This window comes from Typopeltis vanoorti, chromosome 9 (assembly GCF_054136105.1).
Source record: "Typopeltis vanoorti isolate ZY-2024b chromosome 9, IOZ_Tvanoo_1.0, whole genome shotgun sequence".
Classification (NCBI taxonomy): Eukaryota; Metazoa; Arthropoda; class Arachnida; order Uropygi; family Thelyphonidae; genus Typopeltis; species Typopeltis vanoorti.
The window spans coordinates 75,124,444-75,151,685 of NC_143557.1; the positions used below are offsets into that span (position 1 = coordinate 75,124,444).

The following is a 27,242-nucleotide window of genomic DNA, read 5'->3' on the forward strand; positions in this document are numbered from 1 at the left end:
TTTTGACGATTACCAAATGGTAGGGGGGGAATGACGTTAAGGAAGAGAAGGCATATATACAGATTTGTGTGTAAATATACAAGTTATTATTTTTTTTTTTTTCAAAATTCAGCTAGAACTATCAAATAATTTGTATTTTATTACGATCTGCGGTAGCCCTCTATATTAGTTCCCCTGTTTATTTCACAGGTAATCATTCCTATGGAAGATGAACGTCTGACTAGCATTAGCTGCCGGCATATTTATTAAGAGTTTTTTTTTTTTTTTTTTTTAAATGTCAGGACGTGACCCTTCCCAGCCAGGACACTTGTGTTCTGTTTGTAATGGTTTCTTGTTTACAACAAATTTATCAACGACTTTTACATAATGACCAAGAGGATGCTTGAAATTCAGGAGCCCTTGAAGCACTCCTGTGGACCTCTTTAGACATTCTGCAAGTTAAATTCCTTACTACTGCCGATACATTAAAAACTCTTCATTTTGGCATATGGAAAAGTATATATCATGCTCACGTGGTTCAGGACTGCGGAGTGGGGATGATGATTTTTGGTTTTTAATGGCGCAAGGACAGCAAAGGTCATACTGCTCCATATCGAAAGGTTGTAGCAGTACACAAGGTAAGACAATCACAAACATCCATGCCCGCAACGGGAATTGAACCCACGACCTGTTGGTGCGAGAGCGTTTACGCTAACCATTCGGCCGACAGGGGGGTGGGGAGACGTTACTTGGCCTGTTAGTACACAAGTGATAGGCTCACTGTCATTATACGAACTAGCTTCTATATAAAACGGCCCAGCAGTAAAAATTAAGGACTGTTCGAAAAGCATGAACCGAGTCATAACTGTTCTCATATTATCACGTGCCTCTTCTATACGCGGGTAATTTTTTTTTTACTTAAAATTATGTAATAAAATTACATATGAGTTTCAGAATGTTTAAAATTTCTGTGAGTGAAGATTGCTATTTGAGTGACTAATGCGATTATGTTACAATATACATATTTGATCTTGGGATTGAAACTACCCCTGAGTGTGAGTCCACATGCTTGAATAACGCTACATCGTCAGTGAAGATCTGAACAAGCGGTTGGCATCCCGCTTAGTGCCGCCCTTTAGTCCATTTAATGCGGAGCTTTCCTGAAACTCCAAAATCTAACATCTGATCTTCTGATAAACCATAAAATGCGTCAATTGTCAGACAAATAATTCTATACTTGTCCTGAAAATGTAACTGCATACATTAAGTATGTATGCTTTTAAACATAAATTTACATTCTCCTTCCCTTTCTCTCTCTCTCTAAGAGATCTAATAATCGGTTTAGCCTCCATTATAAAGACGATAGTGAATATGGCCCGTCGGTACTTAAAAAGGTTGCCATTCCCTGGTTCAGCCTATACTGTTTTGAACGAATGAAACACGGCACTGCTTTCTGTCATAATAATAATGGAGCTTGCTCTCAATAGCAGGAATAGTTACTGCATCTTGTTACAGGATTATGACTAACGTAATCAACAACAATAAGGGAATCGGCGATGAAAGATCAAAAACATGGTGAAAAATGTTTGGATTTACGGCTGATTGAAAGGTTTTAATAGAGAAACTAATATATATTATGGGTGCGGCAATAATGTAGACTGTTTTTGGGAACATTTCCCAACGCCACCTACCGGAAAAACAAGCTATCAACAACTCAGTAGCGAATGAGAAAGGATAAAATTCAAGCATATTTTTCCTTCCATTCATGGGAAATAAATGCTTTTAAGGGGTAACGTGTGTGCATCAACTTCCGCTACAAAATTGACTGATAAAGAAAAAAAAAAGTTGAATCGTCCAAGACATTCGAGTGATATTTGCGTTTTAAAAATATCAAGGCAATGCTGATCGCATTCTTTCTTGGATGTGAAAGATCTGATACATTAGGTAATTTCTTCGATGATAGACCATAAATCAGAATGCCTACAGAAATATTCTCCGATGCAGTTCTTCGGAAATATCTTCTCAAACTAACTTCCAGAACTTCATTTCTGCACCAAGACAATGAGCTATGCCACGAATCCTGAAACGGTCACCCGAGTGTGCAACATCCTGTAGCATTTCCTGCTAAACGTGGTTGCCTGAAATTTCTTCCTTTTTTCTTCAGTCTGATAGCATCCTTGAGGGAAATCAATTTCAACACGTGATGTTACGGATATACAGCTGAATAACGACACACCAGCCGCATTTCCTAATATGTAGATACAATCGATGGATGATCAGCAGGATTACACTTTTATGATCACTCAAACATTATGATTAGCTCTTTTTTTAATCACTTTGCTATAACCAAACTCTACATACCGTACGCAATATAAAAAAAGCTACTCACGAAGAAATTCTATATGCAATTACCTTCGGTCTTTTCTTGTTATGACAAATGAAATAATCTCAGCAGTATGATTTTTCCATATATGAGTTATCCATTGTACTACTCAAAACGCAATACCACAAAAAACTATTATAAACCGAAGAGCAAAAGGTAGTAAAAGCAGGTTGATATTACATAATGAAATTGAGTACTGTAACTGTTTATGCAATAAAGTAATTTAGTCTCTGGATCAATGAATATTATAAAATCAAATATTGTCCAAAGTTATACGTTATGTATGAACCAACCACGAAAAGTTTGTTTGAATCTATATTTGAACGGTGGCTAAAAGCTAAGGATTTTTATTAGCTTTTTAAAATTTTATTTAATTTTTATTGTTTACATACATGGTCTCTGCTCTAGAGACCAACCAAAATTTTTTTCAAAGCCACTTCAGCTCTCCATTGATCAGGACTGTGGCTCAAATCGGATGATGAAATTCTTCTACCACCTAAAGACAATCGCAAACCCCTCCAATAGGCATAGATTCCAACCCTGTCTATGGCTTGAAAGCCATACACGTTTTCAACAGTTTCCTTGGTTATCATTAGAGCACTAACTATCCATATTTAATGATTTATGAAACATTTTCTAGCATGTTGATGTTGGAGAAATTTTTACGACTGAAAAACGCATGATTAAAATAGATTTACACTAGTCGTTTATTTAGAAACTCATATCCTAGTTTCGTTCACAATAAAACTGGTGACCTCATGATTTAAATAAAGCACAAGAAATATACAAAAGCAGACAATAGCAAGGTTGTCTAAACACTTAAAAAAACGTAAAAAACTAAAAGAAAATAAATTGATTCACCCTAAAACACGTGTTTTCGGGTGAATCAATCACAAACATGTGAAGTCGTGTGCCATGCATTAGTCGTCATCATACAAAAACTGGAGCGATCGTTGACAAAACTAAAATTCGAGATGTTGACGGATTTAATGAGAGATTTCCAGATGTCATTTAATTCCTTCATTCCTGTTCAAAGATCCGTGTGAATAAACAATGGGTGTTTTTTGAAGTCTTGAATAAAAGTTTTCTTCCAAATATGACATTGTGGAAATATCCCAGGGTTAGTGGATGACGTATGGTTGGCCAGACCAGATGTGTATGTGTGTGTGTCTCTCTCTCTATGCTTAACTTCTTCAACATGTTCTTTCCTTTCTCATTTCAAATCCATGGCTTTTGTAGAATGTCACGACAAGGATCAGGAATTTGCCTTCTCCCCTGCCATTTAAGAGGAATGCAATGATGAAAAACCCTGCAACTCCTTGTGAAGATTCTTCACGAACTTGACAGGATTCAAACCTAACTCTTTTGATGACGTCGGTATTGACGATGCAGTTGGGAGCGAATGTTATTACTTTTCTTTTTCTTCAAACAATTATAACAAACCAAAGAATGTTTTTTTTTTTTAATAGCGACTTTAAATATCTTCGAAACCACTGTTCGGAAATACATAGCTATTCAAGATTTTTTGCTTGAATCCTCAAGCACTCCGAATACAACGCTCTATGTAGTCAGTATTATTATGATTATAATTATGGGCAACTTATTATTCTACATGATCACTTCTCATCCATATATATTCATTTAAAAAAAAATCCGGCCAAGTCTGTTTGAAATTATTGGTGCGGCAAATTTACTTTGATTCGATGAAAATATAAAGTTACATAAATAAGTTTCTTAAATATCTATTTGCCAAAAGATATTTGAAATTTAATTTAAATAAATTGTCGCATTTATATAAAAACTGAAATGAATTTTACATTCTCAGTATTGAAATTTGACCTCACTTTTTTTTTTAATAACAACCTGCCGAACTAAAAAGTTCCACTCACTTGTTTCAGGAATGGAAAATCTTTCTTTGCTAGGACGAAAGAGAGAGTAACGGAAATATATGTTGTCTTTTTCAGCACTCACTCACATTTTCAATTGGAGAAACATAATACTTAGATATTCGTATCATTTACTTCTTTTCGTTCTTTCTTGCTTATAATCTCGTCGTCGAGGGTTTGGATCTTTTGAAAGCTAGGCGGTTTCCCCTAACTGTTCATAACCGTGGATTTTGCTTCTTATGTATTGCTATTTGACTGATGTGTGTATGTGTGAGTGAGTGAGTGAGTGAGTGAGTGAGTGAGAGAGAGAGAGAGAGAGAGAAACTTGATTTTAACGATACTGGAATTAATATTTTGCTATTCATGAATGATTTTTACCTGCAAGCAATTCAGTTCCATCAAAAATTTTGTGACGACGTGAGTAGTCACAAAATTTTTGATGAATAGTAAATTCCCGATGTTACAAACCGAAATAATATTAAAACATTACAGCAGGGTAGTCTGATCAAAGTGAGCACTGCTTCAGTTTACAACCGCGATTCTCATATCAAACAGATAATTCTAAAACAAAATAAACATTGTGTACAATAATGTTTCTATATAGCAATTCGTTTCTCAAGTAAATGATTGTGCTCGAGTCATGTTTCCCTAATTTTCTAATTTCGATGAAGAGGACGCTGTATATTATTATTATTTGACACCTCCAAGGAGTCCACAGACTCATCGAGGGAGGGCACCTGCTCTACAACTCTGTCTCCACGACTCAATCCAACAACTGACCGCAACTATACCAACGCCATCTACAGCCGACCACCACCACTAGTATTTCCACAGACAATCGCAAACATCCATGCCCACTGCGGGAGTCGAACCCGCAGCCTCTTGGCTGGAGAGCGGATATGCTAACCACTCGGCCAGCCAGGCTGGCATATACAGTAAAGTCCAAAAATTACAATCAAGAGATATGAATTAATGTAAGGAAAAGTCTAAAGGAATGTTAAACGTTTTCTGCTGATTTCTCGAACAACAACAACAGATCGACTTTAAGTAGATATAATAGCATACTTTAGTTGCCCTCGTTGACTTTGAGAAAAGAAGCGTTAATTTTCTAGAAAAAAAAAAAATTTCGAAAGGGACATTAAATAATCATGAAAATTAAATATTTCTTGTTTTTATTTTTTGTCATTCCAAAGTGCAGAATTATATAAATTATTCTGCTAAACGACTGACAAAGAAAACTATGCAGTATGTTCAAGAAATAAACTGGAGAGCCAAATAAGTATTACTTGCAAGAAACTTCATCAGTTGAGATTATCAACAAAGCCTGATTAAAGAACATAGTAAACAAGGTATCGCAAAAAAATCGTGTATACATCATATGTCTTGTCTTAATCATTTCAGGAACCACTGAGGTTCTTTAATCTGGACTTCACAACCGCGACCGTCTCGAGGATAAAGTGGTTGGCCCTATGCCTGACAGTGTATCCTATGTCTGTAGCTGCGTGTGTTCAATGGGTTGATTTGCCTGTTCTGGGGGACGAAAAATCCGAATTTCGGGGTAAAAAAACCCCTACCCCCTTATGAAACCGGTTAACTCACCTTTCGTCGGAAGAGACCAGATAAAGGTTCCTCACGTCTTGGACGGGAATCGAACCGAGGCCTTTCAGACCAAAGGGCTTCGACTATACAGACGGAGCTACGGAGGCTCTTGCACATACCATATACACCATATTAATTTAAAAAACAACAACAAAACTTTAAGTTATAATTGGGCAGGTCGGAATAACTTAAGTTATATTTTGTTCCTTTAATTATCGTATAACAGAATGCTATTTACAGTATTGTTCTAAAAAAAAAATATTAAAATGCATATACAATGAATGGCTTTTTTTTTAATATATAAACTATCAAGCAGAGAACCTTCAGAAGGTTTGATACATGGGGACATGAACTTAAAGTTCTGGAAACACCTTACGGGTATCCTAATCCGAGGCGGATACGAATTCTTTCCGTTCCATTAGATTTGAAGGCTAGTCCATATCATTCATCGTATCCGAAAATTCCTAACTGGACTGAAATTCAGAATTTTTTTTTTTTTTTACAGTGAATACCATCCAAGAAAATTTATAATATATTAATATTATGGGTAGGTTAATGTTACATGATTTGGAAACCCTTATCTAGAAATCAAATGCAGAACTTTTCAAACCACTACAAGCCTCCGATAACAGAACAGTAGTCTCCCTTATTGACATTCACAAGCATCCATCTATCTCAAATGTAGGACGAAATGCTTATGATAACAGACTATCAGTATATTAAAAAATGAGGGAAGGGAGTGGAATCCATTATGATGAGGTTACCATCATATTCTTTTAGCCTGTTCTAGATGAATGTGACATGGCACCTTATCCTGTTCGAGATGTCCATGATAAGCAGGATAAATACTCGTCGGTAGTCAACTTGAATGGACATACTTTGTTGGCATCAATATTCAGGTAAGCCATCATTCATTCCCTACTCTGTTGGTATCAAAGAGATCTAAAACCAGGAAATCATGTTTCACATCGTCACTTTTTATTATTATTATTCTCCCCGGATCCTCGACCGTCCCTTAGCTGATTGAGCCCTTCTAGTGAGGGATTAAGTATGCATTTTATTACTGTAGATTCGTGTGTTCATGGGCCAGTTTACTTGTTCTGAAAGACAAAAAACCCGAGTTTCCGGTGGGAAAAACCCTCTGCACTGCTGCTACCAAATATAGGCTGTAACTCCGTGGGGAAAGTGGTTCTGATCCTTATTTTGGAAGTGACAAAAGTATCGTTTCATCTCATTTTATAATTAAAAAAAAAGCGGAAATTATATTTCACGTTGTATATCACATAAATCGAAATTGTGAATTGAGAAATACGATAATTTTCCATTCAGAAAAGCTATTCTTCTACATTCATTCTTTCTTTTACTTGCAGCATAACGATAAAATTATTTTGGATTGCCTTATCTGCCCAGCCAATTTCTACTTCTTATTCCGACTTAGCTTTCTATACAATAGTTGTGACTTTTCTGGCCTGCGCTTTATATATTTCATAACTCTCCCCGCCTTCCTATTCTCATGATATTCATTCTTCAGTATATCATCCTCTTCTTGTAGCTCTCTTAATAAGATTGCACATCCATTTCGCTCCCACCCTATTTGGTCTTCGAACTCTAAGGACACATTCAGATAACGCATTATTTAGGCATCTTTTCAAAGCCTCCCATGCACTGCTTCTTCCCATTCAGTAACTGATACCACAGAACAGAACACGGCTTTCTCCTGAATTTGCATGTACCTGTCCTAATTGGAACATCATACTCACAGTTACTTCCCAGATCAGCGGCACAATCACTGTCATCACTAACTGGTGGAAAAACGTCACATCCTTATTGAGACCCCCCCTTTCTGATACTATGATCAAATCTAACTCTTTGATCTTGAATTTCTTCTTTCATATGCTGCTCGAAAAAGTTGTCTCGCAACATCTCACTACATTCTCCTTCATTCTAGAGTTTTCTCTGCTACCCAATGAATGTTCCGATAACTTAACTCACCAATAATAATTACTCGCTTAGTAATTATCAGAGTAATTTGGCGATGCATTCCTTCATCCCCGACAATTGAACCGATTAGTCTGTAACAGCACTCGTATTTCATTTCGTTAGCCTACAGTTCAAACGGATAGTCTCGAATCCACTGCTACATGGACATTATTAATATTATTGCTTTCATGAGTTTCTACACTAACTAGACCCAAACTATCTAATATCATTAGTAATCTTCCCCCCCCCCAACCTCTCATCTCTTCTGTCCTTCCTAAAGATATCATACCATTACACTCAATTCCAGTTACTACACTGACTCTGAGAGCTAGGTTTCGCTAATGCCAACAATAGACCACAACGTACTCACCAAAGCAACATACTCAACCCGTTTGTTTCTAATGATCCTGACATTAGTGTATAGACAAAACAAGTTACCCGTTTGGGCAAGCTTCTGTTTTCCTTTCCCAGATACACTGAAATATAACGAATCCAAGGCGTACAAGTCTGCCCATTCAGATTCCAAACCATTCTCAATGACATTCACATCATTATCAATCTTGCATAACATAGTTGAACTTATAAACGCATTCTCTCTCTCTTCTCCCTCCCTCGGCGTTCTTCTCTCAATGATCCAGTTTCCCTGACTTTCTGTATTAGGTCTCACTCCCAATGTGTAATTTTTTCAGGCTCTATAACGTTAAATTCGTTCAGTTGCAGGTCGTTCCCTTTGTACAAGTCTTTTCTTCCACCAAACTTACTTCACGCATCCAAAAACTCACACCATTTCTTCTACACAGTCTGAACACTGAATCGTTTGCTATTCATAGCCCTCCTTCTTGACTCAGCACTGTCGTATCTCGATAATAAACTAACAATTTTCACCCTCTCTCTTTTTTTTTCTCTCGTTTCTTCCACCATTTCTCTCTTATACTGTTCCACATGTGTCACTACTTAAATCATTTGTGCCTACCATCTCTTACTTTACTTTTCTGTTTCTTTATTGCATTTGTCACATGCTTTATTTTAGCTCTGGGTCGATTGCCTAATACTTCCTTTTATATGGAAATTTCATGTATGAATTTTTCTTCATTTGTGTCGTGATTATAAACGTTTTCGTCTCCACATTGTATGTTATCCTTTGCTTTTGACACCGCTATCTTGTTCTTCCGGGAGTTCGGCGCCCTCTTTAAGAACTATCTTAATTTAACAATACGATTACAAATATATTAGTAAAAGCACTTAATACGATCAATTCAATAAAAAACATACAATAAAAAACAAAAAAATCTATCTTACAGAAGCGTCTAATAGTGCACCCACGAACCAGCTTAGAACCAGATTCAATGATGTCATGAAATGAACTCATCTCGCGACGAGTCTAGGGTTTTTCTTTTTTTATAATAATAAACATTTTGGTTACGAGTATAGATACCTCACCTGCAATATCTATTACTGCTTTTAATTTAAGGAGGTAGAGGCTCTTCATATTGAGCTTGCTTCTGGATGCCGACATAATTAAGGGGAGACATTGTGACATCTAATTTAAAAAAAAAACATATATTACAACTTAACCTGTCATTGGAAAACTTATATTCGTCTTGTAAAAAAATAACAAATGCTACATTGCAGTTATTAGCGCCTTTTCATATTATACTATCTGATAAAAAAAAATAATCAGACACCTGTTCATTCAACTCTCACTCTAATCAGAAATGGAGTTGGTTGGTTCATTCTTTGCAGCTATAACAGTCTTCTGGGAAGGCTTCCGCTAGATTTCGGCATGTTGCTTCAGTAATCCCTTCCCTTCTTCCATAAATGCATTAGTGAGGTAGGTCACAGATGTTGGGAGATTCGGCTAGCTCGCAATCGGCGTTTCAATTCATCCAACAAGTGCTCGATGGAGTTGAGATCAAGTTCTTCAATAACCATCTCATCAAATCTTACCACCACAGACCTCGCTTTGCGGAACGGGGACATTACAGGAAAAGGCCTCATCGAACTATAACCATAAAGTTGGAAGCACACAGTTGTTTAGAATATCATTATAAGACGCAGCGTTAAGATTCTTCGTCACTGGAACTAGAGGGTCCAGTTCGGACCATGAAGAACAGTCCCAGACTATGATACCTCCTCCACTAAACCTCACAGTTAGCACAGCACATTCGGGTAAGGCCTTATCCTTGCTCTGAGGAGTGGACCAGTTTGCCTCAAGAAATCCTGAATCACTTGGTGTTAAGAATGGTAAGACGTTGTGAGAGCTGCATTGCAGTTCACGGTGGACATATTCCATACTGAAATGTCTCTCCACATAGTTTTCTGTAAGCGCTGTACATTAATTTCCTACCTGCGTCCTTAGGAAATATGTAACTTTTGACAAAAACGTATTGAAATTGGTACGAAATTTATAAAACTTTTTTGTGTAATATAATTTATTAGTTTGCTGGCAAATTTATGTCCACATTTGGCTGATGAAATTTTTTTCATATACAGGTAAAAATGTAGTTTGTCCTTTGCTTTTGGACACCAGTGTACAACAGGAGGGGATGCAAAAAGGATTTCTTTTTTACTTAAATAAGTTCCGTATATGGATTACAGGAGCCTGTGAAAGTTTTTTTTATCTTTTGCATATTTATATACATATACATGAATATGTGTTACGTTTACGTCGCGGCACCATTTCGACCTTTAGAAATCCGAAAGAAGACAGTTTGTTGCCACCAATGAAATGTTGAGACGTTTTATTTACGAATGAGACAATGTCTTCCTTAATATTTGCAGATCAACTGTATTTTAATCTGGTAGACTATACCTGGTTTTCTAGTATGTAGACAATACTAACCGGTGGGAACGCGTTTTTCAGTCCTTAAAATAATCGCAAAATTTATGCAGTTAATTAGAGGAATGTCATTTTTTCTACAATAAAAAGTTTTGATTCCATGAATTGCCACTCAGATCTATTTTGAGGAAAATATTAACGAATCTAGATTAACAGGACGGCATAGATAAGCACTAACATATAAATCTTATATGTTAGTCCTTATCTCTTATCCTTATATGTTAGACTGTTTGTTGAATTTAAAAACAAAAAATAAAATAAAAATTCGAACTTGAATAATTGCATACATGCACGTGGGTGCTGCAGCCTTCCTCCGTTCACATGGAATAACAACCTTTTTACCTCAGTTGTTGACGCCTGCCGACTCCGGCAGGTGGAACAAATTCTGTGAGTGTACTGCGTACAAGAAAAGGGCTTTCTAATGTCTGTGTGTTGAGTGAAGGCAATATGCTCACACAGAAACCGGGAAAGATGACTAGTGACCGATATTCTCCCACCTCGAGACAGTTTGCTAGTGGTGACGCTTGTTTTCAAAAATAAACTAACTTTGCCATTATCTCAGTTAAATAAAATTCGTGTACAGAAAAAAAAGTGATTTACCGTAGATTAATTAATATCACGATATTAATTAATGCCCGCAGTCAATGTCCGGAGAATTAATGTAGCTATATAAAATATCCCATTCGTTAGGCTAGATGAGTTTCCTTTAATGTTTTCTTGTGACAGAAAGTAATTCATGTTTTGTATATTGGTTATTTACTTGGTTACTTTTGTAACCAAGCACATCCTTGCCGTGTGTGTGTGTGGTGCAAGTAAAGGTTGAAAAAGATTAAATCTATTTGACATTTTTCTTGAAGATGTTATAGTGTTGGGAAATATTTCATGAGGAATGATGTTCCAAAATTCGAAGATTGAGGAGAAGCACGTTTCATTTACAGTTAGAAAAGGAATGCTGGGTAGTATAGCTGCTACTCTTGTTTTAACAGACCTAAAAGAAAGCGGAGGAATGATAGTTGTCATTTCAGTGGCATCATCATGATGCTGTTCAGCTCTACCTGTAAAAAAAGACAGAGCTAAACAGCATCATAATGATGCGATCTTCACACTTACGATGCCTAAGCGCGGCTTGATTTCTCGAATGAGCAAGACGAACGAGTATGAGGAATTAATTTGTGGATAATAGTGGTGATTGAGAAAGTTCATTTATGTATACGAGAACTATTCTATCATTTATGATAGAACAGAGACCTGAGGCACTTCTGCGTTGGTGGAGAAGCTAGAAGAGAGGGAGCACACGCAGTGAACGACTGGACAGAAAATTTACTGCCCATTTATAAAGAGTGATAGGAAGACCAAATAATGGCAATTTACTGAGATGTCTTGATGCGAAACACGATCAAATGCTCCGAAATGTGTCAGAGAAGCGACAGCACCTGTTTCATCCAGCCTTTCCATGGCATGCACTAACGATGGGCGATGTAGGCAAAAAAGATCAGCTGTGGGTCTAGAGTGGCAGAATCTATTATTGGTGGTTACTGATTAACTGGTAAGCCTCTGAGTAATGAAGTGACTTCAATTAAAAAAAAAAAAACATTTCAGAATACTGTGGGTGAAAGAGATCGCTCAGTAGCCTACAGACAGACCAAATCTCCCTTTTGTGGATATATTGGGATAAGTGTTAGCCGAGTATAAAAGTTGTAGAGACGATATAGGTTAGGTGTTAGTTCTGGAGCACAACGTTTCGTTTAAGTACGGAGTACAATTGAAGAGCTGAAACCATCTAGACTGAGACGTTTTGGAGTCTACATTATTCAGCATTCTTCCGATATATTTTAATAAAAGGCCACATGAAGTATAACAGTGCTCTGTTCTAGTACAGTAGGAGGCTATTTGTCTTTATTTATGCAGGGGTTGAAGGGAAATAGTGATATGCGGAGGTCAGCTTTATCTTTAGGTGCCGTAACAGCGGCTGGCGTGCGCGCACGCGCGCGAAAGAGAGAGAGAGGGGGGGGGGGAGCTAAGGTGGGCAGAAGTTGAGTCTGATGATCTTTGGTAGACCTCTTGTTTGTCTACGCTTGGAAACTGTGAGAATTCTGGGTGGGGAATGAATACCTTCATTCCGGTGAGATAATTTCTGTGAATCTCTCTCTCTCTCTCTCTCTCAGATCAGAGCAGGTTTGCAAAAGAGTCGAAGCAGTAGTCTAATCAGAGAAAAGGTGAAAGTGCAGGAAATCGTCTTACTCGATATTTTTGCAGTGGCAAAGGACACGAGGTTGGGAGTAGCTGAACGTACGATGCTCTGTGAGAGACGCAACATGCACAAAATTTGATCTTTACTGAGAGGAGAGGCGATATCTTCTGAGCTGGTTAAGGAAAAGATTAACGGAATTGGGTGATCAGGTATTCGTGTTGGTTGGTCGATGTACGTGGTCACTGTTTATTACAAATATTTCCATATTCCCTCCATCTTGGTGAGCAGTGTTGGAAAGGAGAAGCCAGTTGGATTTGTGGACATTGTCACCTACTAAGACGACTTCGCTATTTCACTAGTTATTTAAGCTAAATGGAATGACCAACATCTATTTCAAGCATAAAGATTATTTGAGGTATACTTTGGTCTTGTCCGATAGTATCCACAAGCGCGTGACATCTCCTAATGAACAGTAAATAGAGAAGTTCTGTGTGGAACACCTGGACGTACAGGGGCGCAGAAATAGGATCTGACCACTACCTTGTTAAGCATTGCATCTGAAGCTTAGAAAATATATTGCAAGTCCTCTGACTGTCACTATTAACACTGAAGCATTCAGCAAGCAATGTTGATACTGTCAGAATGCTCAGATATTATATGAAAGCCAACAAGATTATGATGTTAGAAATATGTAGGATGACTTCAAGAAAGACTGTACAGGAAACTAATCAGTCTATTAGTTTCCTGTACAGAAATATTTGAGCATTGAGGTATTGTACTTAATTGCTGAAACAAGGGAATGCAGAAAGAATAGGGTTGGGTTATTTTGAATTACCGCCAAAGCAACTAATGTGTGTGTGTGTGTGTGTGTGTGTGTGTGTGTGTGTGTGTGTGTGTGTGTGTGCGCGGCGCGCGCGCGTGTTTTCTTGCCGGTTTTCCTCTTTTAAGAATGAAAAATTCAATTCGAGTTTCTTGGAAGAAAAGAGATCGGATAGTTGAAGTCTTGTAAAAAGATCCTCGAGAAATGTATAGAATTTAAGAAGCCTGTGAATGATCACATTTTGTTGACTTAAAAGAAATTACAGTATTGGGTTGACAGAGTATTGGGTTGACAGGAAAAATTTATGGAAGACAGTGAAAGTTTATGGAATACCTGACAAACTTATTTGCATCATAACTGCTTTTATCTGATAACAGTTAATGAGATGGCTTGTTAAGTCGATTAAGTATATGTAGAACAAATGGTTTAAAATAACTGGATTAACCCGTTTCACCTTTTCTATTTAGCCTTGTAATTAATTATGTGATGAACAGGAATCTAGAGGAGAATGACTGGACATAATTGGCCTTATTCACAAATAATGTGGAAGGAACTCCTTTATTCTTGCAGTTGATGATATGGGATTCAACAAAGTTTGATTAATATTGAAAAACTAAAAAGATATTGAAGATGTAATAAAGGTTACACAGAACATCTTTCTTAAGGGATGTTCTGTGTAACCTCTCACCTCAGTTGAATCAAGCGAATGCAGAACATTCGCTTAACTACAAGATCATTTTCAGTGATCCAGACGTTAGGAAAAGGGGAAGAAAATAGGTAGACAGAATGAAATGGACTGATTTTAACAGAAGTAGCTTACAATGACACGAAGCAATAGTGGATGCCCAGGATGCATCTGCAGCTTCCTGCGTCAGATGCATCCAGTGGGTGCCCTGGATGCATCTGACGCAGGAAGCTATTCATTCTGGTCTGGCTCCGTAACTATTGGATAGATTGAAAAACTTGTATCCCCAGAAGTGCACACTAAATCGTTATTCTTTTTTATTCAAACGCGCACTGAGGCTTTTGAAGAATAATTGTAAATGTTTAATTCTATTATTACATCTTCTTTATTGTAGTTTCTATTTATTTTAGAAACATCTTATAAAGGACCTTGGAGTTCCACTTCGCCTGCTTATCCTCAAGGTAAGATTATGAACTTTATATTTTATTTGATCAAATTATTCTAAAATGACCCAAAGCTCGCTTTTAATAGCGATCAGAGCACTAACAAGGAATTTCAATACTTAGATTAAAAGGTTACTAATCTTATGTTTTTCTATCGTTTCAGCGTATTCACACACAAGCCTCAACCCTCTGAACAAAGCACCATTGGACACTCACACACCGACCCATTCCCGGACTATCCAAGGTAAGGTTCCACAACAGATTAGAAAATTTTCACTGTAAAGAGATATAGGTGATGAACAGTCTTTATTAAATGCTTCGGTAAGTTGCGCATACAGGAAGTTCTGTTTGTCCGTACAAGCCTTCCTCTTGGGACCTATTTTTCCACTGATTAAATACTCGAGATATCTCATCTTATTCTTAATTATGAATATATGATACTGCAAAAACTCTTAAAAAAACTGTAAATGTTAAAAAGAATTGAACTGCAATTAGTGAGAAAAGAAAAAGTGTTTTCTGTTTGACATGTCGACATCGACATGATACTCAGCGTGTTTTTATACAGTACCGCATGATAGAAAAAAAAAGAAGAGATAATTGTTTTAACTCTGTTGTATGTATTCTTTTTTTTATATTACATCTCCAACAGATCCTGCTAACATTCTCTCAATAAACTGCCATGTCTAAAAATGGTATACCAATCGAAAGCAATGGAAAACAAGAAAAATTAAATGGCGAAATCAAAGAAGAATCATTTATCTGTATTCGTTACATAGTTTCTATCTTTTCAATATCAACAAATGATTCGAATAAATATAAAAAGTGGCCGAATAAATTCGCATTTTTAATTTCTTTTACAAATACAGTATTATTTAGTAGAAAACTAAAGTAAAGTTTTCTAAAAGTTCATATTAATATTATTTTTTTCTTCTTTTATATGAAAAAATAATTTGAAATATAATTTCAATATTATGTCTTTGATGTATCAGTTGCTGGGCAGGGCACAGCGTAGTTTCGTTAAGGAGACTGTGACAGACGCAGTTAATTTTTATGAGAAACTGACCAAGGTAAATATCAATATTGGAATTTATTTGAATTTCAATAAAGCCTCTAAGAACGTTCCACATAAATCCTATGGCTTAAAAATGTGGTCAGAGATGGGTAGGAAACAGACGACGGGAAGTAGTGTTTTAGCGAAGAGCTATCTAGTGTCATACCGTCATCCAAATAATCAGTCAATCGCATGACCTTTGTTCTTTGCATGATCTTAAATTGTTGGAAGAGCAGACGTGGGGCGAGGGGGGGGGTATTTAAAATGTAATGTAAAGAGGTGCAAAGATATACAGTTTAGCAAGAAGGTAATATTATATTGATATAAGTTGAATGGGCAAAATCAGGCTGTAGAAAGAGTAATTCACCACAAGGATTTGGATATTTTGGTTGATAGAGAATGTAAGTTTATGAATCATGTGACAATAAGGTAGAAAACTCATAAGGCTTTGAATGAAAGTTTAATCAAAAGAAGCGCCGCTTGCAAATCTCGGAAGAGCCAACATTAGATTACTAGTCACAACTTGATTGGCCCAAATTTTTTTAAGGATAAAAATATTTAGAAGTTCAACAAGTGCATGAAAGATAGTCTTTTTCTTTTAAGATATAGGCTGAAAGCCTGCTTCGGCATCTAAAGGATTATACTGTCATTCTCTTCCTATATCACTTTTCCCTTCAAGTTTATTTTTTTTATTACTTTCTTTGGTGGCCTATGAAGGATTTTGTTATGATAATTATGAGTGTCGGTTGGTCACTTGTAATGTGATTAATTTATCTAATAGGAAATTTAATTGAAATTTATAAGTTAATTCAGGGTATGTAAGATAGACGTTTGTAACATTTGACTGAACGAGGTTCTAATACAGATAATAATAATAATAATAAAAGAAACGAACTTCGTATATTTGTACGAAGAGTTAGAAACATGGAATGGCTGAATTTATGTAACTTGAAGAAACAGATAGTTCTTAGTGACTAGAGAATAGGTTAATTAAATTTGTATATAATGGTAATTAATAAATAAATATAATTGTAATTTGTATAATGATCATTAATTTAGCACTATTGAACATTTCGCTATTATATATATATACAGAAATCTAAAAAATAGAAAAATTAAAAATCAAGAAAAGGATGCTTAAGAATGAAGTAGGGGAAAGATAAACTTTTCGTGAAGATACTTAAGCCAACTTATATGTGGAGTGGTCAAATCTCCTATTCTGTGGTCACAACAGTGTTGCTCGCATAAAACTCACTTTCGATTTAGATTCCTGACCCCACCCCATTACTGAGTTAATCGGTCTCGTACTGTGGCTGTGGGTTTTGTTTTCCCCTTATAAACATGACACGCATCAAGAATATATGGTATATTTGTAATTATATATATTACACAAGCACGCGAGTGCACACAACACTACTTGTTTTATATCTTGTTTATACATTTAAAAAACTCATAGGAATTGTTTTTATCGGCAGCCGCAGAATTTCATGAAAATACAAGATCCACCATATAATTACTGCATGATTTTTTTATAGATAATACAATAATCTTACACTATTTAAAAGTCGTTTTGATCCAGATAAAATTTCTTGGTTTATTTTAACGCATATCAATGTTGGATTTCCATTAACTTTCGTGTCAGTATAACGATTCGTTTTAATCTGGCAGCAGTTTAAATCATTTGATGTCACGAATTATTTAATATTATGCATTGTTAATTGCAATAAATATACGTATGTCTCTTTCTACCAGGATACGACATGAAATCCTTTGTTAATATAAGGCAAGTAAACCAGTATTATTATATGCAAGAGTTACAACTGAAAAAAACTCTTGTGTACTTCATCTGCTTGACTCGCCCAGATTCTTTTGCTGCAATGACAGATTACGTGAATACCTAAAATGCTATTATTACCATTTGTTTCTTCTTTTAAGAGAACAGGGTGCCACTTTTTTATGCTTTAACATAAAGTGCATTATGCAGTTATAAATTCTAAAGAATATACACCCCTTATAACTTCCAAAGAATGACTGCAGTAGTTACAAGGACAGAATCTCGATGTAAACACAAGTCAATGTCATTAACACTTTCCACCCAACAAGCGCGCATTCAACCTGCAATTCTAATAATTTCCGTCTTTTAATATCATTAAGAATGATAAAGTTGCAAGGACTTTTGCCCAAGGTGCGCAGAAAGTTCACTTAGGACTAAAGTCGTGTTCTTCATTAACACCTACTTACACATTTCTTTCTTAATCGTCTTGTATATGCAGCTTCTCAAATGTAAAGGGGGAGGTTAATGGCAGAAGGTTATGTATATAGAAAGCAATCCCAGTAGACCCATGTCATAAATGCAATAATGTTAGAATTAAACCTCAACAATACATCTTACGTCAGGCAAGAGAACGGAAATTATCTCTCTATCTCTCTGTATGTGTCCCTCTAGCAGTAATGAAGAAAGTTAACCCATTCACACCAAGTGGGAAGGTTATGCCGGATTACAACCACGCGCTCCCTCTGGTGGAAATATAAGATTATAAAGATTAGAATAAAAACAAAACCTGACGAAAATGTAAAATGAACTTGTTGACTATTCACTTATAAATGAGCATTGTTTTAGCGGGTTAAAGTGCATTTCAATGGCGAGAGAGATCCGCCGTAGCGCGAGATGTCGGAAGTTGCTGCAAATGGAAAGTAAGTCATCGTTAGTATTTATTCAGTATTAAATTGTGGAGTTTCCATGTGTAAAATTGGCCAATATAACGAGGAGATTAAATGGAAGCAGTCTAATTTACAACTTTTATGTCTTGTTGCGATCAACAAATAAAGCGAAGAACCTTTATCAGGGCTTTTCACCTGAAGGCAAGTCGGTCCCCATACGGAAGAGGGGGGGGGGGTCTTTCTCCAGGAAACTCGAGTTTTTCATACCGCAAAACAGGCCAGAATAACACATGCAGTATACAGAGGAGACTACAGAAATAAGGATTAACTACCCTATTCCGTCGGTTCTGGTTTCGAAACCTGCATGGTACGGTAGCGATAAACGTGTAAGCGTAAAACAGAACAGACGAGGACAAATGGAATATGTTGATAGCAATTTTTTAACTCGAGTCTTCTATTAAAAATAAATGCCAATTATACAGTCAAATTTTGCTAAAAAAATAATCATTATTGCTGTTTTACGCTAACGGACGGCAGTGGAAAAAAATTCCTCATTTATCTCTCTTTTCTGATTGTTTTTATTCTTCAGCATCCACCACAATAATCACAAGTTGTAGATTAGCATGAGAAGAATCCTTCCCATTAAAGCAACTTTAGTTAGACCACGAGATATTTTATTGATAATGACCTGTTACAACTAATCTTGGTTTTTCTTGAGTTCTCGGAAAATTCAAAAAGGTATTTTTGACATATAATGTCACTATGTTAGCTATAAATATTTTCTGTGTATGTAATAACAATGAGCAAAATAATTACTAAACGTAATGCGTCTTGTTTTACTTACAGATCCATACCAGGTGCTAGCTTCGACGAGTAGATTAACTTCATCAGGTAAGTGATGATTCTGCTCAAAAATGTTTGCTTACGTTATTTCTTATGGAATAACGTTTCTTATAGAAGATTCAACGATGATAAAGACTGAATAGCAAGAAAGAAAAGTTGATCTGAGTGTGAAATTGAATTGTAGACGGATGAAAAGCAATAATAACGCGTGCATTCTAAAGGTTTAGAAGTATGGTACTTTAAAAGGGTGCCACTTCCAGTGGCAAATATTCATGGAAAATTAAATATTTTGAGAACAAGAGTAGTTTTCGGAATTTATGTTCTTAAATGTATTGAATTTTTTTTTATATTTTAATAAAAACTCCCTGTTCATTCCTTCAATATATTTCAATTCTCTAAGTTTTGTTCTCTCTCTACTATCAACTTTTTCAAATTAATTTTACTCTTGATCTTTCTTTTTCTCATTTTTCTACACAATCATATACTGATGGCCTACACTTTTCTTTAAGAAAATTGTAGACAATTTAATGTTTGCATATGTTTAAAATACATAAATTAAAAGCCTTATTTATTTCACTGAAAGTGGGAGATTTTATCATTTCGTGTAATGGCTGTCCATACACTGCATGCGAGTAAAAAGAATACGATAACTAGAAAGGGAGATGAGGGGAGGGGTTATTTTTGGAACTGGTTAGTGGAAAGTTCCATTATAAGTTTTTCATAAAGAAAGAAAAAAGTTTAATAGTTTTTAGCTTTTATCAAGGTAACAACTAGAAGAACACGTGGAAAGAAATTAAAGGAATATTGGAATTTGATGGGATTTTTTTGTACATGTTTTTTTTTTTCAGAAGGAGAAATGTTTAACATATATTTTAATAACTGTCCGTTAGAACAGTAATATCTTTGTGCCTGTTTTACAGAGAAAAGATATGGAAACTGAATTTTACCTGCTTGATCATTTTTCTTGGAAATTTCTTGGAAAAAAAAGAAAGAAGGAACGTTTTATGCGACTTTTCCCGAAGGCATTAAAAAGGAAGAAACCCTGGAGTATACAAATTTAAGGATTTAATGTCTAAGTCTGAATTTCCCCATTTCTGAATTACTTAAATTGCTTCCATCGAAGAGATAAAGAATTGTTTCACTCACTGTTTTATTAGAAGTGTATTTTAATTTAAGAGAGATAGATGGCCTTTTTAAATGGCATAATTTGAGTCCAGATAAAATGTGATTTCTTTAATTTTTTAAGATGGGTTTCCGTTGTTAAATCCTATATGCTATATATATATTATTTAATGTATCTCAGCATTATAATAAATTTAGGCAAACAAAGTTTGCGCCTAAAAATATCTTCAGGACTGGGGTAAGGTAGTGCAACACCAGGCAACTCCGAGCAAAGGAGGACCAAGCTCTCATGGACCAAGCGCAAACTTTGTTTGCTTCCACTTGGATAAAGGATTAAACAAAATTTATTATAGTCTAACCAAGTGAAAATAAACTTCCAGTATCTTGGCATTATTTAAACTGCTTCCTGTTTTTGTACATGGAAGTGTGAAGACAATTTTCTTAATTACTAAGGAAGCAAAAATTGACTTAAGAGAAAAGAATTATCATAGGAATACGTATATCATGTATGCATAGATTTCAGTAGAAAAATTCAACATCAGTTGCAGCCGATAGAACAACTATCGCAACCAAGAGACAAATAACAAGTGTGCGTGCGTGTGTGTAAGCATTTTTTTTTCTCACAAAACAGCCCCTCTCTCTCTCTCTCTCTCTCTCTCTCTCTCGTTCCTTTTCCATTTCTAGTTTCAAATGGCTTTTGAATTACATATTTATCTTCAATCAGAATCCACTTAAATATCTAAAAAACATACATAAAATAGGAATTAAAATTAACATTTTGTCGAGGATTTATTAGTAAACTTCATATTGATAAAAACAAAAATCTCATATTTTTCAGCATGGAGTAGATATAAACTCCAAGAAAGAATAATTTAGATCAAACAGGATCCCTCTACTCTATATATTAGACTACTGTTGATGTATCCTATTATAATGAAAATGTTTCTGTTTTATTTCAAAAAAAATTTCTGACTGTGTCTATGAAAAACTTTGCATTTTAAGACTTGATAATGTAAGCTGCAATAATTTTTATTTCGAAATGTTAATCTGTCATTATCAGCAATGATCTTCCATTGCATTAACATTGAGGTAACAAAGGTTTTTTTTTTCTTCTCTGAAATAAGAAGTTAGGAAATATACAACGTAACATTACATTCGTATTCGCTGCTGAAGATATGTTACTTAATGATGTTTGCTTCACAAACAACACCAATACAAGAGTTAGTTTGTTGGACGCGATTAATATCTAGGAGTAATTAAAATTTTTCGATTTCCAAGCACAATGAAAAATGTAACAACTTGAAAAGATATATTGAATCGCCAAGTAAATAAATGTTTTTAAATAGTATTATTATTGTGAATCCTGCCTGCGAAAAATTGTAAACTTATTACAATTCCCCCCCCCCACACACACACACACTTTCGGCTTCCAATAAGTAGGAGGCTCATCTTACGCTGGATGATGAAATTCATCTTCCACCTAAAAATCTGCACAAACATTCATGTTCACGCTGGGTTTCTAACCCACACCCTATTGGTTGGAAAGCCTACGTACGATTTACTCGGCCAACCATGCCGGCAAGAAGTACAGTACTCGAAACATTTTGAGATTCACAATCATTTGGGGTAAATACATAAGAATACTTACGAATGCAGTAAGTCATTACGTATCTCTATTCGTTGAAATTAATTTCTCTGTGTTAACGGTTAATCTCTGTGTATTCATGTAATTAATTGTGTATTTTTACGCAAGTCTACAATCGCAGATTATTATTATAAACTTATTTAACTAAAGCATCTAATAGCAAAATCTAAATCCCATGTGTGTATCATTCTAATCGTTTAAAGCAGTATTTTAATTACTTTTTTCCAGATCCTGTATACATTCACAAAAAACTCATTTTCTCAAAGTCAATTCTAGCAATAAAATTTTTATCGTGAGAAGTTCTATTTAAAAAGATTTTGAAAAGACTTGACTGTTTCACAACTAACCTTGAAGTCAATTTCCTTTATTGCCGCATTCGCACTCTTATTCAAGATCAGTTCTCATCTCTGACAATCCTGTTTTAAATACATGTTTCCAAATTCAGCTTCATACCCCTCCCCCCAAGTACCTTAATCAAAAACATACTACCTTCCTCTTTCACTACGCGTTATTCCCGCTTCCTATGCAGGGTCCACGTGTTACTTAGATGCGACTACTTGTTAGTACCACTCCCAACCGACCTATCTATCGCCTAGTCTGCAGCTGTGGAGATATATTCTTGACTGTAGAAGCGTAATCAAAAACATAATACTGCAATTAATAAATAGATCACAATACAACTCAAACTGATTTCTTACTACTGACTATGGTATTTTAATTGTTTTGCTATTAAACTGCATTATATACTGACAAGTGATCAGAATTCTTTTGCATTTCAGGAAGCGGCCAGATTCAGCTGTGGCAATTTCTACTCGAATTGTTGTCTGACGATAGCAACGCTGGTTGTATCGCATGGGAAGGTAACAACGGCGAGTTCAAATTAACGGATCCCGACGAAGTGGCTCGCAGATGGGGTGAGCGAAAGAGTAAACCAAACATGAACTACGACAAGCTGAGCAGGGCTCTGCGTTATTACTACGACAAGAACATCATGACCAAGGTGCACGGAAAAAGGTATGCGTACAAGTTTGACTTTCAGGGTCTCTCCCAAGTGACTCAGCCCACAACGGCCGACTCTTCCGCTACCTACAAATACCAGTCCAATGTTTTTATGTCGAATTACCACACTAGTCCAAAACTGAATTTTTCAGTAGGAGCTCATCCACCAGTTCCTTCAACAACAAGCAATTTGTTTCCAACCCCTGCACCGTATTGGACAAGTCCTAGTGCATCCTTATATTCAAATATTGCTTCACCTGCTAGTCACCCAATGCCTCATCATTCTAGTCATGTGACGTCACATCTCGCTTCCTACCCGCATTACGTGTAAAAATGTTCAAAGAAAAAGAAAAGATAATTCCTTCGTGGTTAGTACTTAAAGAACAACCTTCTTCATTCCAGAGTCAGTAAATGAGCTTCCTGAAATTTGCATATGAGAATTACTATACGAAAAAAAAAAAAAAGTAGCAAAGTCTATGCATAAGCTGGTTCAGTAATGTATTGGCAACGCTATTCTCGCAGTTCTTGTTATATTTTAAATAGTGTGCAGGTTGCACCACACCCAACCAGTGAAACAACTCAGAAATTTTAATAATGAATTAACTCTCACTCAGTGACTGTGTTTTTAAATTATGCATCCAAGTTACTATAAATACGTTATTTAACATATCATAAGAATCAATCTCAGTGTGCGACATCACTACTTTCATGTTGTTATGTATTGCTGTTTTGCCATCACTTATTGTTAATGAACAATTTCATAATTCATAACAAATGCAGAATGTATTGAAACAAACTGGGGTTTTAATGACATAACATATCAAAAATAGGGAAAAAAATACCTTCCTCAGGGTTCAAGAGTAAGTAGGGAAAAAATATTAAATGCTAAAAAAAAAAAAACAACTTAAAATAAGTCTTATTTCCGTGTTGCAACATTATGCCTGAAAGCACGTTTAATTTTTAAATCACTACATTCTGCAACAATGCAAAATGTAGACTCCTACTAAAGGTAAAAAGTCGCATGTGCGAAAAATCCCTGATTAGATCCTGTGCCATTTCAGCAAACCTGAATTATTTCAAACTTCCTGAAAAGCACAGAAAAACTCGTAATTTTGCAAAACGTGAACGAACTCATTCTACGACCATTATTAATATTAACAAGTCATAAGAATTAACAAGTCATTAGATTAACAAGTCATTAGATTAACAAGTCATAAGAATCAATCTCAGTGTGCGACATCACTTAGTCCTGCATTTGCTGAATAAATTTTCTCACTTGTTAATTTTAGCCCATAGGATGCGAAAAATATTGGTGTTATATTTATAGTATGAAATGACGATAAAATCCCAATTAATTATTTCAGTGGTTCTCTTTAATCCATTTTGCTTTAAACGGCTTCAAGTGATATTGCTAATAGTTATATTACGAGAAGCATATTTTTCGTATCCTCTGCTATGTTTTTGTCTCATAGTCTAGAGCAGTGGTTCCAAACTTTTCGCCGTGAGGGCCACATTGGGTACTTCAGCACTGTTCAGCGGGCCGTAGTAATAAAAAACTATACAACTAGATATGAGTTTTATTGAATTATTACATTGCACCACTTGCAGTGGTGCAATGTAATAATTTGGATATTTCGATTAATAACTTACCCGAAATATCCATAAAAGAATTTTTAAAAAAAATGTATTTAAAAATTTTATTTTTTTTTTATTTATTTCAAAAACAATTTTTGTAAAAATTACCAAAAAAAATCTTATCACGACAATTTCTACGCGCGAACTGATACTTTTTTTTTTTTTTTGAAATAGTCGAATTCATTTTTTTCCGTTCGGAAACAATTTGTTTAAACTTTTGCTAGTCGTTAGTTTTTCAACCGAATATACACCGAAATCAAAATTTCCCGATCTGAATACAGATCGGGAAATTTTGTTTTTACTTCGTTTTTTGCTCGTTAGTTCATTTTAACGTTAATTAAGCTTATTTCGTGCGACATAAGCTTTTTTATTTCGTTTTGAATTCTTTTAAATTTTTTTTCTTCGTTAGTCCATTTTAACAGACCTTTTACAGTCAGAAAGACTGCAACTTGGACTACGGATACTTTTTGCTATTCGGGAATATATTTTGAACAATTTTAATTAATGTATTTGAAATCTATTAACACCCTGTGTTTTTTTGTTTTTTTTGAGGATTCTTATTGAAAAATTAGTCCAATTGGCGGGCCGGATAAAATCGTATCGCGGGCCGTAGTTTGGAGATCCCTGCTCTAGAACAACTCGGCTTTATTGGCACGATATCATCTCAGTTTTCAATAAGTTGCTTAAGTTTCGTGTTGTTAGTTAAATTTTAGTTTATTTTGTAAAAAAAAAAAAAAAAAAAAAAGAGAGATCATTTCTTTCAAGCGAGAATCAAAAACATTATCAATAAATAAAATAAAAATCTGGAAGTGATTTTTGGAGGAATTAGATTAAGTATCGGTTTTCTTCTTCTTCTTAATTATATAAACGCTTTATTCTCCGTTAAATTCATTCCCAATATAAGCAATGGATTAAATTATCGACTGTGTAATTTTAGGTAAGTAAATAACAAAGGATATTAGCATAAAACAACTATGTCACAATTTAGGATGTTAACATTACGTTTCTTCTCTTCTTTCTGATTCTTCTCTGCACATCATGGCTTGAGTACTTCGTGAGTTATCCACCATTTTAATACTCATTACTGTAACAAGTTTTGCTAGTCCACTGCTATGCTTGTAAATTGCTTGCGACTAAGGATGATTAACTTAGACTTTCACAAAAACGGCTTAAAAAAATTTCTGTTACAAAATAACGAAACTAGGGTCTTTTCCCAGTTACTTAACGATGCACAGAGAAGCCACTTCCAAGGACGGTAACCTCAGTTGAAGGATTGTTTAATTACTTATTTAGGATTTAACTACGCGTTGCTTAGAATGCTATACAATGTTAAACATAAATATTCGATAACCCTATCGTTTTAAAGGTAGTGTGTTGACTGATACCGTTAAAAGGAACAACGACCACCGTACTCACAATTAAAAATAACTAATGAACAACCATATAAAGCTTCAGAATCGAAACCATTTCGGCGGTTCTCAAGGAACGTGTTGCAACATAACTGTCGTAATAGTTTGAATCCGATATTCCTGTTAAATCAATGCATTGTTTTCTTAACACAGTTTGTTTAGGTTATTATTATTTTTTCTTCCTTCCATTCTTTGGAAGAAGAGGCTTTATCTCACACTTTTCCCCAGTCTCCCCTCCCCCAAATGACTACATAAGGAACGGATGTATTATAGTTATGTTTCTCGTTTATGTGAAGTTGGCATATTCAAAACACAAACATATCAAATTTGGCAGTCAGTTTACTGTTTCTGGCCTCTTCTACAAGATTTCAGAATATATCATACATTATGGCTAAGCCAGAATTTTCCGCTAGCAACAGTTTTATGCGTTCTTGTATATTCATTTTTACCCTTAATGGGAATCTCCTCTTGGTTTGTCAAAATATGCAACACAACCGTAGCAAGAACTTCTGTCATTCTCTTGTTCAAGAATAGAAAGATCACAAATGATATTTTACTATCAGCTATTCTAAATAACTTTCTTGTGTTCTTTAATAAGTATTAAAGTATCATTAAAACTTTACATGGTGTGAGATAGCAGATATGCTGCATTCTCTTTTGGGGATTACTTTGACTCTGCTGCTGAATAGTAGTAGTATCCAACTTTTTCCGATATGAATTAAATTTCAAGCTAAAAAGGATTGAAGTATCATCGAAAACCTGAAATGGAGATGGGAACACAGTACTCTGTATGTGTTTGAGTGGGTGGGAATTCCTTTTGACAAGTCTACTAATAACGTCCGTTTAGAATAAATTTTATAATATTACTTGACTACGAGCAGAATGAAGAACAATTCCTTCAGTACATATACGTGCTAGGCGTACCAAAATTCTTCACGAATAATGGGGATAACTTATTTATCGCTTGCTACTTCCGTTGAAGTAATCTCAAAGGTTTATGAAAAAAATCAATGCATTGCTTTCTTAACACAGTTTGTTGGATACGCTTACGTTCCTTATCATTTGTAGCGGA

The 27,242-nt window shown here is 35.3% G+C and overlaps 1 protein-coding gene across 1 annotated transcript in view; it reads left to right on the forward strand.

The window, feature by feature from the left end:
- Positions 1-24,670, forward strand: part of LOC150103163 (uncharacterized) — a 52,754-nt gene extending 28,084 nt beyond the window's left edge. The window contains exons 2-5 of the mRNA XM_090397956.1: positions 14,773-14,823; positions 14,969-15,049; positions 19,364-19,408; positions 22,907-24,670. Of these exons, the coding sequence (XP_090254082.1) occupies positions 14,773-14,823; positions 14,969-15,049; positions 19,364-19,408; positions 22,907-23,457 (728 nt within the window). The 3' untranslated portion in view covers positions 23,458-24,670. The remainder of the gene's footprint in view (positions 1-14,772; positions 14,824-14,968; positions 15,050-19,363; positions 19,409-22,906) is intronic.
- The last annotated feature ends 2,572 nt before the right edge of the window (positions 24,671-27,242 follow it).